General features: G+C 43.2%; 1 protein-coding gene across 6 annotated transcripts in view; it reads right to left on the bottom strand.

The window, feature by feature from the left end:
- FGGY (FGGY carbohydrate kinase domain containing) overlaps positions 1–13,643 on the bottom strand; it is a 420,147-nt gene that overhangs the window by 110,137 nt on the left and 296,367 nt on the right. For all 6 annotated transcript variants that reach the window (XM_077768111.1, XM_077768114.1, XM_077768112.1 and 3 more), the window contains one exon: positions 10,540–10,601. In XM_077768111.1, the coding sequence (XP_077624237.1) occupies positions 10,540–10,601 (62 nt within the window). The remainder of the gene's footprint in view (positions 1–10,539; positions 10,602–13,643) is intronic.

Here is a 13,643-nt window from a genome sequence, read left to right as displayed (position 1 = left end):
TAGGAGAAGAACCCTGGAGGCACCCCCGGAAGGTAGGGCCACAGCCATATACCTGCGTAGAATACAATCATATCCTGGTGTTCGGTTTCCCAACTCTCTCTGCTCATGGTCTAAAAGGAACGTTGACAATAAAAGCCACAAGAATGTCCTTCCGAGCCAGAATCCAGAGTCTACACTGATTCTAGCAATATCCCACTTCAGAATACCATCAGTGCTCTTAAAGGGCTTTTTTTTTTTTTTTTTTTTTAAAGCGCACATCTATAAATCTTTTCATTTGCCTCTCAAGGAATCTCAGGGCAGGGCATTTGGTTTCAGACATCTGGGTCAATAAGAACCTATAGGCCTAATTACTATTGATTTGTCATTGTCTCATTTACTGTGGGTCTTTGCAAACAGTGAGATTCGTTTAGCCTCGTACATATATGGTCACTCATGCACTAATGAGATCCCTGGGGGACGGGCCATATGCTTACCCCTTTGACTCCTAACCTCCTCACAGCTGTATGTTTATTCTTTGAATGCAGCCATTCTCCTGCACGTTTTTTCAATTATACCTTACCATGTGTGCTATCTGAGTATATCATTCAAAATGAAATGCACTTGGAGAACATTATAATAACAAATGCACATCATTATTCACATAATTTTAACCTTACATGATGCCTTCTTTGGTTCTGACTCTGTTTCATTTTGTATTTATTTTGTATTTTTTTTTTTTAACAATTCCTTCTCAAATGGCGGTCTGACCTCTTCCAGCTCGGGAATTGCACATTAACTGTTTCAAGTGTGTGCTCCTCCCTTCCTCTCACAAACTCCAAGCTCCTATATCTTCCGTCAGAGGGAGAAATTCCTGCTGCCCTGGTCCCACTGCATGTGATGAAGAAAACACAGTTGCAACAGTCACAAATGACTTCACCGCGTAGCAGCGGGGCGGCCAGGTATACAACCCCCACTAAGCTTCGTTCACTTTTCTGTATTCAGGGCTAATTCTTTTCCCTTACAGGCTGCTATGCAGATTCAGTATAGAGCCTGAGCACGATACAAGGATAGGTAGACAATAAACAGTTGCCCCTCACTTCTCCTCATAGGAAATTCATTTCTTTTTTTTTTTTTTAATATTTTTTTATTTATTTCTAGGAGAGAGAGAGAGAAACAGCGTGAGCAGGGGAAGGTCAGAGAGAGAGGGAGTCACAGACTGAAACAGGCTCCAGGCTCTGAGCTGGCAGTCAGCACAGAGCCCGACGCGGGGCTCGAACCCACGAACCGCGAGATCATGACCTAAGCGAAAGTCAGACGCTTAACCGACTAAGCCACCCCGGCGCCCTGGAAATTCATTTCTAGCTTTCAAAAAGCCAAGAGCCGGGGGACTGTTTTCAGACTTTATTGCTTATAATCTTAAATGAGGACAGAACCCCTGGAATCTCTACTCTCTCCTCACACTCTATAAATCACTTAATTCTTCGGATTCTTGAGCAGTCCAGAAGCGTAATGACCATATTTCAAGGCGAAAATCATCATACATGGTCTAGCAGAAGACACGTGTGTTCTTTCCAGAAGTTGAGAAAGTCTGTGTGTTTTCCAGTTCCTCACCTCTTGACCCACTGCAGTATTTAGTCTATCGAAATCAGTCCCACAGCGTGGAACGGCAGCCTTTGCTGCCAACTCCAACGGACCATCTCCTGCCTTTGTCTTACTTGAATTCTCTTTATTCTGTACCATTTGAACACTTCTTACTGGTTCTCTTTCCTTCGATTCCAGACACTATACTCCTTTGGTCTTCCTACCTCCTCTCCAGCTGGTTCTCTTTTGTTATTTGTCCCTTAAATATTTTAAGGGTCTCAGAGACTTGTCCCTCTTCCCATACCCTTGGGTGATCCCATCTTCCTCTCATGGTTCCAGGTACCATCTAGGGCTGAGGACTTTCAAATATATGCTCGTGTCTCCTGCCCCTTTCTCTCATGAGTTCCAGGTCAGATAGCCATCCAGCGGTTCCTCTTGGAAGCCCATTCTTGACACCTTCCCACTCCCAGCTAGGTTTCCTTCACTCCTTCCTTGGTGATTCCTCTAAAATGCAACTTGGGGACAGGGGTGGGGGTCTGGATGGCTTAGTTGGTTGAGCGTCCCACTCTTGATTTCAGCTGAGGTCATGATCTCATGGTTGTGGGACTGAACACAGGGCCTGCCTGAGATTCCCCTTGCCTCCATCTGCCCCTCTCCTTCCCCCTCTCTCTCTCTGCCCCTTCCCTGCTTGCACACACATACTCTCTCTTTCTTAAAATAAATAAATAAACTTTAGAATTCAACTGTGATTATAATTCCCACTCCTACCTAGAACCCTTCGGTGGCTCCTCTCCATTATCCTCAAGATAAAGCACAAACTTCCTCGCCTGGCATAAGATGTTATTCATTGCCTAGCTCTCTCTACATTGCACTGTGTTACATACATGTCTTCCAACACAGACTATTAGAGCTGGAATTTCTGGGTTGTTTGTAACTCTACGTTTCACTGTACCACTGGGTTGCCAAAGGGTGGATATCTGGAGTCATATGGACACAGCGCTCCAGGCATGCTGGTGGACACCTCAAAATGGAGCAGGGGAGAGGGAAAACACCTTGGGACACCACCCCCCTTCCATGCGCCAGGCACTGTGCTGAGTAACAGGGAACTGCTGAGAGGGAGAAATGGAGAATTTCTTTCCTAAGTCAGCATAGTCCTCAGTCTTCTTGAGGGGACCCCAATACCCCGAGCGCTTTCTAATCCTTGCATGCAAAACAGAAGCCAAAGAAAGGCATTACGACATCTAGTTTATTTCTGTTTAAGAAATATTTCTCATTCAAGAGCCATCAAGAATTTAGCGATCATCCTGGCACGTCCTAGGGGATGAAAGGTGTTAATATCGTCACCCTCGTTCTATGACTGTCTCAGCTCAGGGGAGCCTAAGTAAATACCTGCTGATAGACTGATGGCCCCGGTTGTCAGAATGAAGGGCCGAGGCTCAAGAAGCCATAAAAGCCAAGGAAGCAATCTGAGAACACCAGAAGAGAATGGAAAGTGAGAATAACCTTTAGAAGTGGAGTCTAAGATTTCCCTGTAATCCTCATTTCCTCATCTAGAATTAAATGAAATTATACATATGTATATAACTATCGGCAAGTGCAGCATCAGGCACACTGCAAGTTCTCAATAAATGTTCTTGTCTTTTCTTTTTCCTTTCCCTGCTCCAGTGGAACATACCCAGCCTTCAATGAGGGGCTTTGAATGTACCTGAGATTCGGCCAATGGGGGACAGTGCATTTGAAGAAACGGATCCTCAGTGGAACTATAGGAGAATCACAGCGGCAAAAAGAAAAAAAAAGGTCTGAGAAATAAATTAGATTGAGAAACACTGACTATCTTTACAGAAATGACAGAAAAATCCAGAAAGAGTGGAAGAAAAGAAAGGCTGGGAGAGAAAACGTGACTGGGGAAAACTTCCTTCTGGTAATCCTAAAGGAGCTGAAACCAGGAAAGTCTCAATCAGAAATGATCACTGCTTGCAGTGACCTCTGTAAAAGTAACTCAGAACAGGCTGGGCTTCTGATATAGTCTTCCCCTTCCAGTAGACTGAGGGCTTGCTGACATTCGGGGCCCTCTGTTCTACTCTGTCCCTCTCTCCCCACCAAGAGTCTCGTTTCCTCTCCACAGAGCAGCCAGGTAATCCTTCTAAGTAAATCTGATGGTGGCTGTCTCCTGCTCAGGAGGAGCAAAAACCTTGAATAAAATCCAGGGTCTTCACTTTTATCTATGATGGCCTCCATGCTCTGGGCTTGGCTAACTTTTAAGCCCTTACCTGTTCCCAGCTCCCTCCCCTTCTGGTCCAGGGACAAGGCCTTTATCATCTCATGGAGCCCACCACGCAGACTCAAGGCCTGCAGCCTTGCTGTTCCTTAGGTATTTTGGCTTGGCTTGGGGCTCTCCCAAAACAGAACACCCCTGTCTCAGAGCTAAACATTAGTGAATGCTATTTGAAACTGCAGAAACAAGTACTGATAATCAGAGTCCTGTTCGAGTGTCACCCCATCAAAGATGGCTTCCTCACCGGAAAGAGTTCCCATCCATCCCCCCCAACACCCCTCATTCTGTCTCTTTACTCATCTCTGTTTTTCTTTCTTTTTTTAAGTTTATTTATTTATTTATTTTTAATTTTTTTTTATGTCTTTATTTTGAGAGACAGAGACAGAGAGCGAGCAGGGGTAGGCCAAAGAGAGATGGAGACACAGAATCTGAAACAGGCTCCAGGCTCTGAGCTGTCAACACAGAGCCCGATGTGGGGCTCGAACCCACGGACTGTGAGACCATGACCTGAGCTGAAGTCGGACACTCAACCAACTGAGCCCCAAGTTACTTATTTCTGAGAGAGAGAGGGCACAAGCAGGGGATAGACAGATAGAGAGGGAGACACAGAATCCAAAGCAAGCTCCAGGCTCTAAGCTGTCAGCACAGAGCCTGACACGGTGCTTGAACTCACAAACCATGAGATCATGACCTTAGATGAAGTCTGATGCTTAACTGACTGAGTCCCCTAGGCACCTCTCATCCCTGTCTTTCTTCAGAAGGATTATCAATTCCTGGTGTGCAAATATGTGTTCTCTATCTACACACAGAATTTGTATGTGCGTATTGTGTGTATGTAATTTCTATGAAAATAGGGATTTTTTTAACTTTGTTCACTATTATAAATGCTCATAAGACACTCATTACTCACCACCTTGGTTCTGCTGCCAACCTTGAATCTAGCACTTGTGGTTTGTACCAACACCTTCTCAACAAATCCACCTAACAGGAGAACCTCATTCTGAGACTTTGGGAGTTAAGGTTCTATCAGAGAATTAAGACAATAAAGGGCAGTGTAGAGAAAAAGAGCCAAAGTTATGATCAATGCAAGGCAATCTCTGTCTAAGGAGTGAAATCTTGGCCTCACATAAAGAGAGACTCTGGTTGCCAATTATGTGCATGAGCACATCTAGTTACTGTTTACTTAATTTATAAGCTCACAAAGCATCACTCTTCAGGGGTGGGTCTGAAAAGATTATGGCGAATCAAGAGTATGAAATACTAAATCTGTTTATCAATACTTGTTCTTACAGTTTCAAATAGGATTTGCTGCTACTAAGCTCCAAGGCAGGGGTGACTTGCCCTGTTTTCAGAGAACCTCAAGCCACACCAAAAGAGACATACAGTTTCTGATTCCAAGGGATTTGCTGTCCCTTCCAAACAGCCAAATTCACTTTAATAAAGTCATGCCTATTTCTTCCGAGGACCTCTATAGTCTTGGAATATTCTATTCATAGATCTGGAAGACAGAGATGCACTTTCTTTTACAAAACAAGAGAAGGAAAGTGACAGGGAAGAGAGTCAACATTTATTGAATACCTGCTAAATATACGAGCCAGAAGTAAAATTTGAGATAGAGAAAGAAATGAAGCCAAGAGTATAGATGGAAGCATCATGGAAGAATGGCAAAGAGAGAAGGAAAAGGGGCCAGAGCCCAGCTGTAATGTATTTTGATGTGACGGTCTTGAGCTCGAAAAGGAGACTCCGAAGGATAAGCCAGAGATATAGGAAGAAAACTGGGAGAAGGTAACAGAAAGAAAGCCAAGGAAAGAGAATGTTATAAAGGAGAGGAAGGTGTGATTATTGATGCCACCTCCTGGTGAGAGCCCAAGGATGGGGACTGGAATGCACCCTACAGACTTTAACATTAACAGTTTCAGGGGCCAATGGCGGCAGAATTCAAAATGAAGCGGGCAAGAGATGAGTACAGAGTGACAAAATAGTGACCAAAAATGGAGGCAATGCTTTGGAGAAGCTTAGCTACAAAACGGGGAGAAATACAGGGAGGTTGTAGGAAGGCGGTGTAACAGGGACGAGTATGTGGAAAGAGTTAGGATTTAAATCCCGTTGACTCCAGGTCTGAATTCTATAAAGTGCTGCTACTGCACTGTCCTACGCTGTTGTGTCTCTGAGTTTGCACACTAAACCATTAATCTCTCTTTCCTCTTCTCCATAAAAACTACTCACATGACGCTCATCCACAGAGGGAAGTTGTGGAAATTGTGAATATTTCATCCCAAAGTCTACCTATCCCTTAGGTTTGTACTGAGTTTTAAGACCTTCAGAGACTGGCATTTCCACAATGTACTTTCATCCATGTAACATCGTAAAATGAGGTAAGTAGGGAAGGATTATTGTGGTTTTATGGCTGAGGAAACTGAGTCACTGAGACAATTATGGCAGAAATGACACAAGAATCCAAGACCTCCAGTTCTCAGCCAAGCGTTCTTGCTATGCCACCACACTTTCCACAAGAAGGTCAGCAGGTTACGGGTGACTGATCTGCCGCTAAACCCTACAGCCACCACCACCAAAACATCCTCCAGTCTAATAACCATTAGTAACAGTGGCAGAAAGAGCTGTTGTCATAATTGTCATAGTAGAGCTTACCAAGCTTTGCCAAATATATTACCTCATTAAAATCAAAACCAATTCTCAGAGGGGCCCAGGGCTGGGTTTCTCACAGTGACTGCCACGTGTTCTGATGCAGGAACAAATTCATATGATGATGCATGTTGGGAGGTAAGATTTGAATCCAAATCTCTGAACTCCAAATCCAATGTTCTGGTCTTTGGGTTCATGGTTTATGAATGCTGGATTTCTTCAAGAAGGAATATTCTAGGATAATATTCTAGTTTCATTATTTCCTCCACATTTAGTTCTCTTCAGAGAATTATACCCATAAGTATTCAATCAGCAAAACTCTGTGCACCTTTAAGGACTTCACTGATGGTCTGAAGGCCGTACCCCTTGCTCTAGGCTACACGGTCTCTAAGTCCAATGAAGTGTGAGGTGATGAAGTTACATGGTGTGATCCCTCTCAGTGGTAATGCTGTCATAACCAGAGATTCCTAGAAGGGAAAGCTTGTGAAACTTTTCTCAAGCTCCCTGTTAGGACCATGCCTTCACTACATTCTGACAAAAGACAGCTTTAAAAAAAAAAGTTTATTTAATTTTTGAGAGAGAGAGAAAGAGCGTGCAAGTAGGAGAGAGGCAGAGAGAGAGGGATAGAGAAGATCTGAAGTGGGCTTCGCGCTGACAGCAGAGAGCCTGATGTGGGGCTCAAACTCATGAACCACAAGATCATGATGTGAGCTGAAGTTGGACGCTCAACCGACACAGCCACCCAGGCACCCCTAGATAGCTTATATTCCAGTAGTATGCATCTCATTCTGCTCTGTGCAGGCATCTCCCCTATTAGGAATGTAAGCCCCTTGGTGGAATGGAAATGTCTCATATAAGTAACTTCAACAACCATAATGACAACGTCTATTACTACTACTTCCATTCTCTGACAACTTAGAACAGCTTGACACTTAATTGTCACCATATGCTACTCACTATTCAAATTCATTTAATTTTCTCAACTTTATGAGGTGTTTACTATTACTATTTCCCTTACAGTGAGGTACTGAGGCACAAAGGGGATAAGTAAATTGCCCGTAGTCACCAAGCTATTAAGGGGTGAAGCTAAGACACAGGTAATTTGGCTCCAGAGTCTATGATATTAACTTCTACCTTAGACTCTCATTTTCCATGTACTAGCTACCGTGGGGGTTTTCTGTTAATATTATAAAATACCTTATTTTTCTAAAAACGTCCAACAGCATTATTGTCATAAGCAGTTTAAAAAATAATATGTGGATTTCATTTTGAAATAATTTTAGACTTACAGAAAAGTTACAAAAATAGCACACAGACGTGTCTTATACTCATCATCTAAGAAAGTCATGTAAATACATTATTATTTTTTAAGTTTATTTATTTATTTTGAGAGAGTGGGGAGCAACAAAGAGAATGGGAGAGAGAGAATCCCAAGCGGGCTCTGCACTGACAGTGCAGAGCTGGATGTGGGGCTCGAACTCATGAACCACGAGAGAGGTGTCTGCCAGATCTCTACACTGTGAAGTTACTCTTTTCCCTTTGATATTGATGAGCGTCTTACAGTGAGACACTTTGGGACTATGCATGTATCCTGCTTTGCATCACTTTTACTCACTAATTTCAGCACCCATTGGTGATTCTTGCTTACAACAAGTGGTGTCTGTCCAATGATAATATTCTAGTTCCATTATTTCCTCCACATTTATTTTATTAATTTATTTTGAAACAGAGAAAGAATGAGGAGGGAAGGGAAGAGAGGGACAGACAGAATCCCAAGCCCGATTCCTCACTATCAACACAGAGCCCGAAGCAGAGCTCGAACCCACAAACCATGAGATCATGACCTACACTGAAATCAAGAGTCGGACATTTAGTGACTGAGCCACCCTGGCTCCCCTCCTCCACATTTATTTTATTAATTTAGTTTGAAACAGAGAAAGAATGAGGAGGGAAGGGAAGAGAGGGACAGACAGAATCCCAAGCCCGATTCCTCACTATCAACACAGAGCCCGAAGCAGAGCTCGAACCCACAAACCATGAGATCATGACCTACACTGAAATCAAGAGTCGGACATTTAGTGACTGAGCCACCCTGGCTCCCCTCCTCCACATTTATTAATTTCAAGTATATCATCCTTGCAGAGCACAGGGAGATCTGCATTCTCTTCTCCATTTTTTTCTTGAATAATTTACTTCTATTGGTATGGCCTCAGGGAGTCACTTTATACTATCATTACTTATTCTGTTGATCAAATTGTCCCCAAAGGCCACTGAGAGATTCTTAGCATGGGCTCTTGTACACTTTGACAATTCTCTTTGAGGAGTTCCTTACTTTCTTGCCTCACAAAATGTTCATGTGTGTACGACCCCTGCCCTCACCTTGGAATCGGCCATGTTTCTCAAAGTCCTACTTTTCAGTAGAGAACAGTATTTAAAAGCCAGGATTGGGGTGCTAGCCATGCACACTGCTCCTAGGGGTCACTGTTTCTAGGCCATCTCGGTAGACAGCACAGGTAATACACGTATGTGTACTCACCCAGGAATACAGCTACTGGATTTATTTTTCTCTATAGCTATAGCTCTCTCTGTACCCAGCTATACCTACACACATACACACAAAATCACAAGTTGATCCTGTTATCTCCTATTTCCACCCACTACCACAGGGTTCATTGTAACCTTCCCCGTTTCCTATTTAAGAGAAACCTGGCTCCCATTATCCACAATATATTTATTTATTTATTTGCTCAATTGTAGTATACACATGACAGATTTTCAAAAGAGCCAATCCAGACATTTATGAAAAACAAATTTAGGAATTAGACTATAATACTCAAGTGCAGTTGTTTTATCTTGATCCATACATTATACTATCAAAGTATTCTTTCCTAGAGTTACTTAGGTTAGTTCTTTTCTTTCCCGAACTCTTCTTAGTGGGGTTATGTTATTCATTATTAATACAATAGGACTCATTTTGCTAATTGTATTTTATTTTGCCTATTCCTACCACACATGTATGTCTTCGTATCTATCTACCTATCTACTTAACCTTATCTTATCTTACCTTACCTAACCTACCTACATAACCAACCTCCCTCCCTTCCTGCCTCCCTGCCTCTCTTCTATCTATTTTCAGGGGAAAATGAAGCATCACCACACTTCTAAGATTTAGAGTTATATCAAAAGACATTCTCAGAAAAGTGCCATTCCCACCTATAACCCTGTTCTCACTCCCCCATATTTCTAATGCATTCCCACCCATCACCTCTAGGCAACCAGTCTCACCAATTTTTTTAAGTTTTTTTTTTTAATTTAAAATTTATTTATTTTTTAGACACATAAAGAGACAGATCGTGAGAGGGGGAGGGGCAGAGAGAGAGGGAGACACAGAATCTGAAGCAGGCCCAGGCTCCGAGCTGTCAGCATAGAGCCCAACACCGGGCTCAAACTCATGAACCATGAGATCATGACCTAAGCTGAAGTAGGATGCCTAACTGACTGAGGCACCCAGGCGACCCCAGTCTCGCCAGTTTCTGATTTAACTTCACTGTATTTCTTCTGCATAAGTGAGTAAGTACACATACAGTTTCTTAGAGTCACTTTCCTTTTACATAAAAAGAAGTATACTGTAAACACTCCCTTGCTTTCCTTACTTAACAATATTTCCAGGAAATCACTTTATATCAGTTAATATCCTCAGTTTTACAGATAAGAGAAAGGCTCAAAGAGATTGGATAACTTGCCCAAGGTCACATACCTAACCGGGAGTAAAACTGGATTTGAACTTTAACCCAAGGAGTTCTGATCCCCAAATCCATGATCCTTCTACTACAGTAGAGTCTCTCACCCAGGGTTCCTGGCATATTCTTTGGGGATCCCTAGTTTCTGAGTCCTCGAGATCAGTTTGAAAATTGATGCATGTATGGCCTAGATCATCTTATAACCAAACATTGCCAGGCATCTTCACTGCCCATAGGAACTGAAAATCACACATCTGTAAAGGGAACGACCTTAATGCAGGAATGCACGGGAGCTTGGAAGGGAACAGGGGCAGCAGTTACCTGGCCGTGGCCTTGGCTTGTAGTTCAGGGAAGGCAGCATGGCCCCGTACCATGTGGTCTATCTGAAAAACGAGAGAGATGGGTCAGTTTTATAGTTTCTCTGATTTATGTTTAAGCTAGAAAGGGAAATATCAAAATGTCTGTTTCATTCAATTCTTTGTCCATAGAGGATCTAAGAATGTTAAAATGCTAACTCAACTTCAGCGTCTTCCCTCTTTCAGAAATTTAGCTTCACCTAACCTACTACCAGCTTCTTGATCCACAAAACCAAGCAGTCTAAAGAAAAAAGGAGCAGGAATTGAAACTCTCAGGCTAACCAGTAGCAACAGGTAGTATCAGGTCCCAAAAGGAGGCGTCAGCACAGGAGTGAGAAGGCAGTGACTCCAGGTATGTGGTGAGGGGCCTGGGTGTTGAAGCACCAATTGCTGGATCCCACAATTTCCTCGTCCCAATCCAGGCTGTTAGCCCAGGGCAAGGTCAGACCTCGACTTACTCACTGTGTCTCACCAAACGTAGGGCTGAGGGAAAGAGACGGGAGGAAGGAATACTGACTAGTTCAAACAACCACCACACAGGGTTGCCTTAGAGCTGTCAAGAGGACCTCTCCTGAACGAAAAGTTACCACGTGAAAAAAGAAATACAAAAAAGAAATAAAAGGAAGAGTTATCACATGAGAAACTGGGACATGGCTCATCAAGGATAGAAATGTCTAAGCTCTGTGGACAACTATCTTCTTCTCATTTGAAATCCCATATCTCTGATTTAATTCCTTAATCTACTAGGTAGCTCTAAACAAAATAATATGTAATAGCATCAGGAAGAGAAATGTTTTCCCATGATGCTACCACCCTGCTTGCTAAAACACATCCAACACTGTGTTTGTGGTCCTGAACCTCATCTGTGTGTCTTCCCAATGTTCACATTAGCCTCTAGAATTCCAAAACCACTCGGACCAATTTATTTTCATTGAGACTATAAATCTATTGGTTATTTTGGCTACATGGAGACAGGCTCTCTAAGCATGTTCCCTAACATGTGTCAAGGGGAAGAGAACCCCTTTTTTGCTGGACCCATGGAGGCTGGGTCTGGGTTCTGGCTCTGATACCACCTAGCTGTGTGACTTTGTGTAAGCCATTTAACTACTCTGAGCCTCAAAGGCCTCCTCTGCCCTCCCCCAGCTTCGCTTGAAAATGGGGTTGCTGGGATGTAGACAGTGTCTACTACAATGTCAACAATAGTATAAATACTATCACCTAAAATTTACTGACTCATTTACCATATTATCAACACTGAGCTAAGCATTTTCCATACACTATCTAATTTATTCCTTACACTACTCCTAGGAAAAGGATACTATTCTCTACTGTGGAGATGAGAAAAGTGGGACCAAGAGAGAGGAAGCAACTTGCCCAAAGTCAAAGGGAGTAAGTGACGGATTTAGGTTTCAGACTGAGGCAGTCACCCTGTGTCTAAAGTCCTTCTTCTTAACTACTATGCCATAATGTCTACCAAACTTGCAGGCATACACTGCTGAATTCCATTTGTACAGTAGTGCAGAAATGCTCAAAATAATATCAAAGCAATTGGTGGTTTCAATGGGAAAAAGAGATACAGGTTTTGAACGTTAACTTCCTACAGGCTCAGCTTTGGGCTACTGTGACGGGGTCTGCTGGGACCTTAATGAGTCGCATCAGTAATGGGTAAGTAAAGTCATTACTTGATTTGATGCTACTTTCTATAGGAACACTGTCAGGGCTCAGACAAGGGAGATTTAAATGAGTGTCCAGTGGGAAGCACAGAAACTAGCATGCGTGGTGTGTGCATGAATGTAGTTATTCAGTATTTACTGATTGCCTAGTGCATCGGTTACTGGGGCTAGGTCCTGGGAATACAGCAGAAAGTCAGAAATACAATACATATAGTACATAGTAACATAAAGTAAGAGGTCAATAATTTGGCAGTTATTATATAGTTGGGGGAGGTGAGGCTTCAGTTGAGAGGCTGAGCACAGGCAGCTTGGAGGAGTAGGGAGCTAGGGGCGGGGCATGCTGGGAGGGAGCGAGACTGTGATGACTAGATATGGAGATGCGAAGACATACATGGTTGAGGAAAGCATGGAGACTCGTCAAGCCCTGAGCCTGGCCTATCACAGCTGCTCAGGAAATGTTTGTGCAAAGACGTGGGACTCACAAAGCATAATGAAGTCACACCATATGCTCACACAGTACCATGAACTTCTTGGATGCAATACCATACACTTTACATCTGTCTGTCTGTGAGGGGCACACATTGGTCACAAGATAACTCTTAATGTAGAGAATATAGGAAGTGATGAAGATAGTGGATAAATGCGAGTGTGGGGCAGACAGTGGTTCTTGAAAGTCAGGTACGTGTTCATAGTTTTATTGGATTAGAGACCATGGAATTATTTTGATTTGTGTACAAAATGACGAGAAGTTAAGGAAAAGCAGTCTGGTAGGGTATACTGGGCGGAGAGGTGATCAGGTGCGGAGGGCAGGAAATGCAGAGGGGGCTGATGGTGAGAACACAAGGCAAAACTATTTCCTGTTCTTACTACATTGTGGCCCTTGTCAAGGAGTTCATTAGTTTATAGGTCTGCCTTCACCTGACACTCCGAGCTCTTTTAAATCAAGAGCCCTATTATTTCCCAATCCCCAGCGCCTAGAGCAATGCCTGATGTCTTCAGTGAATGAATGAGATATATTTGGAAGAAAATAAAACAAATTTAGTGGCTAACCAATGATAGAATATAAGGAAATCGGAGTCAAGGATGACTTTTGGGTCTAAGAAAAGGCAATGTGGCCATATTAGTCTTGTCTTTTTATTTTTAGTATTTCTGATGCTCTGATTCTATGACCTTGTGGACCCTGGTGAGGCTGCCCCTCCCTGGGTTGGCAATTCTTAGAGACAGCAAAGGACTCAGCACTACTGAAAGCCTGCCTTTCATATGCAAACTAACCACTCCAGAGCCCACCTGCCCCCACCTCAATGGGCTACTGCTTCCCTGCTCGAAGCAACTCAGGGCCAGGAACCAGAAGGCTAGGACAAGCCTGGTGCTTCCCCTGTGGCCCTGGGTGGCCCGG

Source organism: Crocuta crocuta, unplaced genomic scaffold, assembly GCF_008692635.1.
Source record: "Crocuta crocuta isolate KB4526 unplaced genomic scaffold, BGI_CrCroc_1.0 scaffold85, whole genome shotgun sequence".
NCBI lineage: Eukaryota > Metazoa > Chordata > Mammalia > Carnivora > Hyaenidae > Crocuta > Crocuta crocuta.
This window is presented reverse-complemented; position numbering and strand designations above follow the sequence as displayed.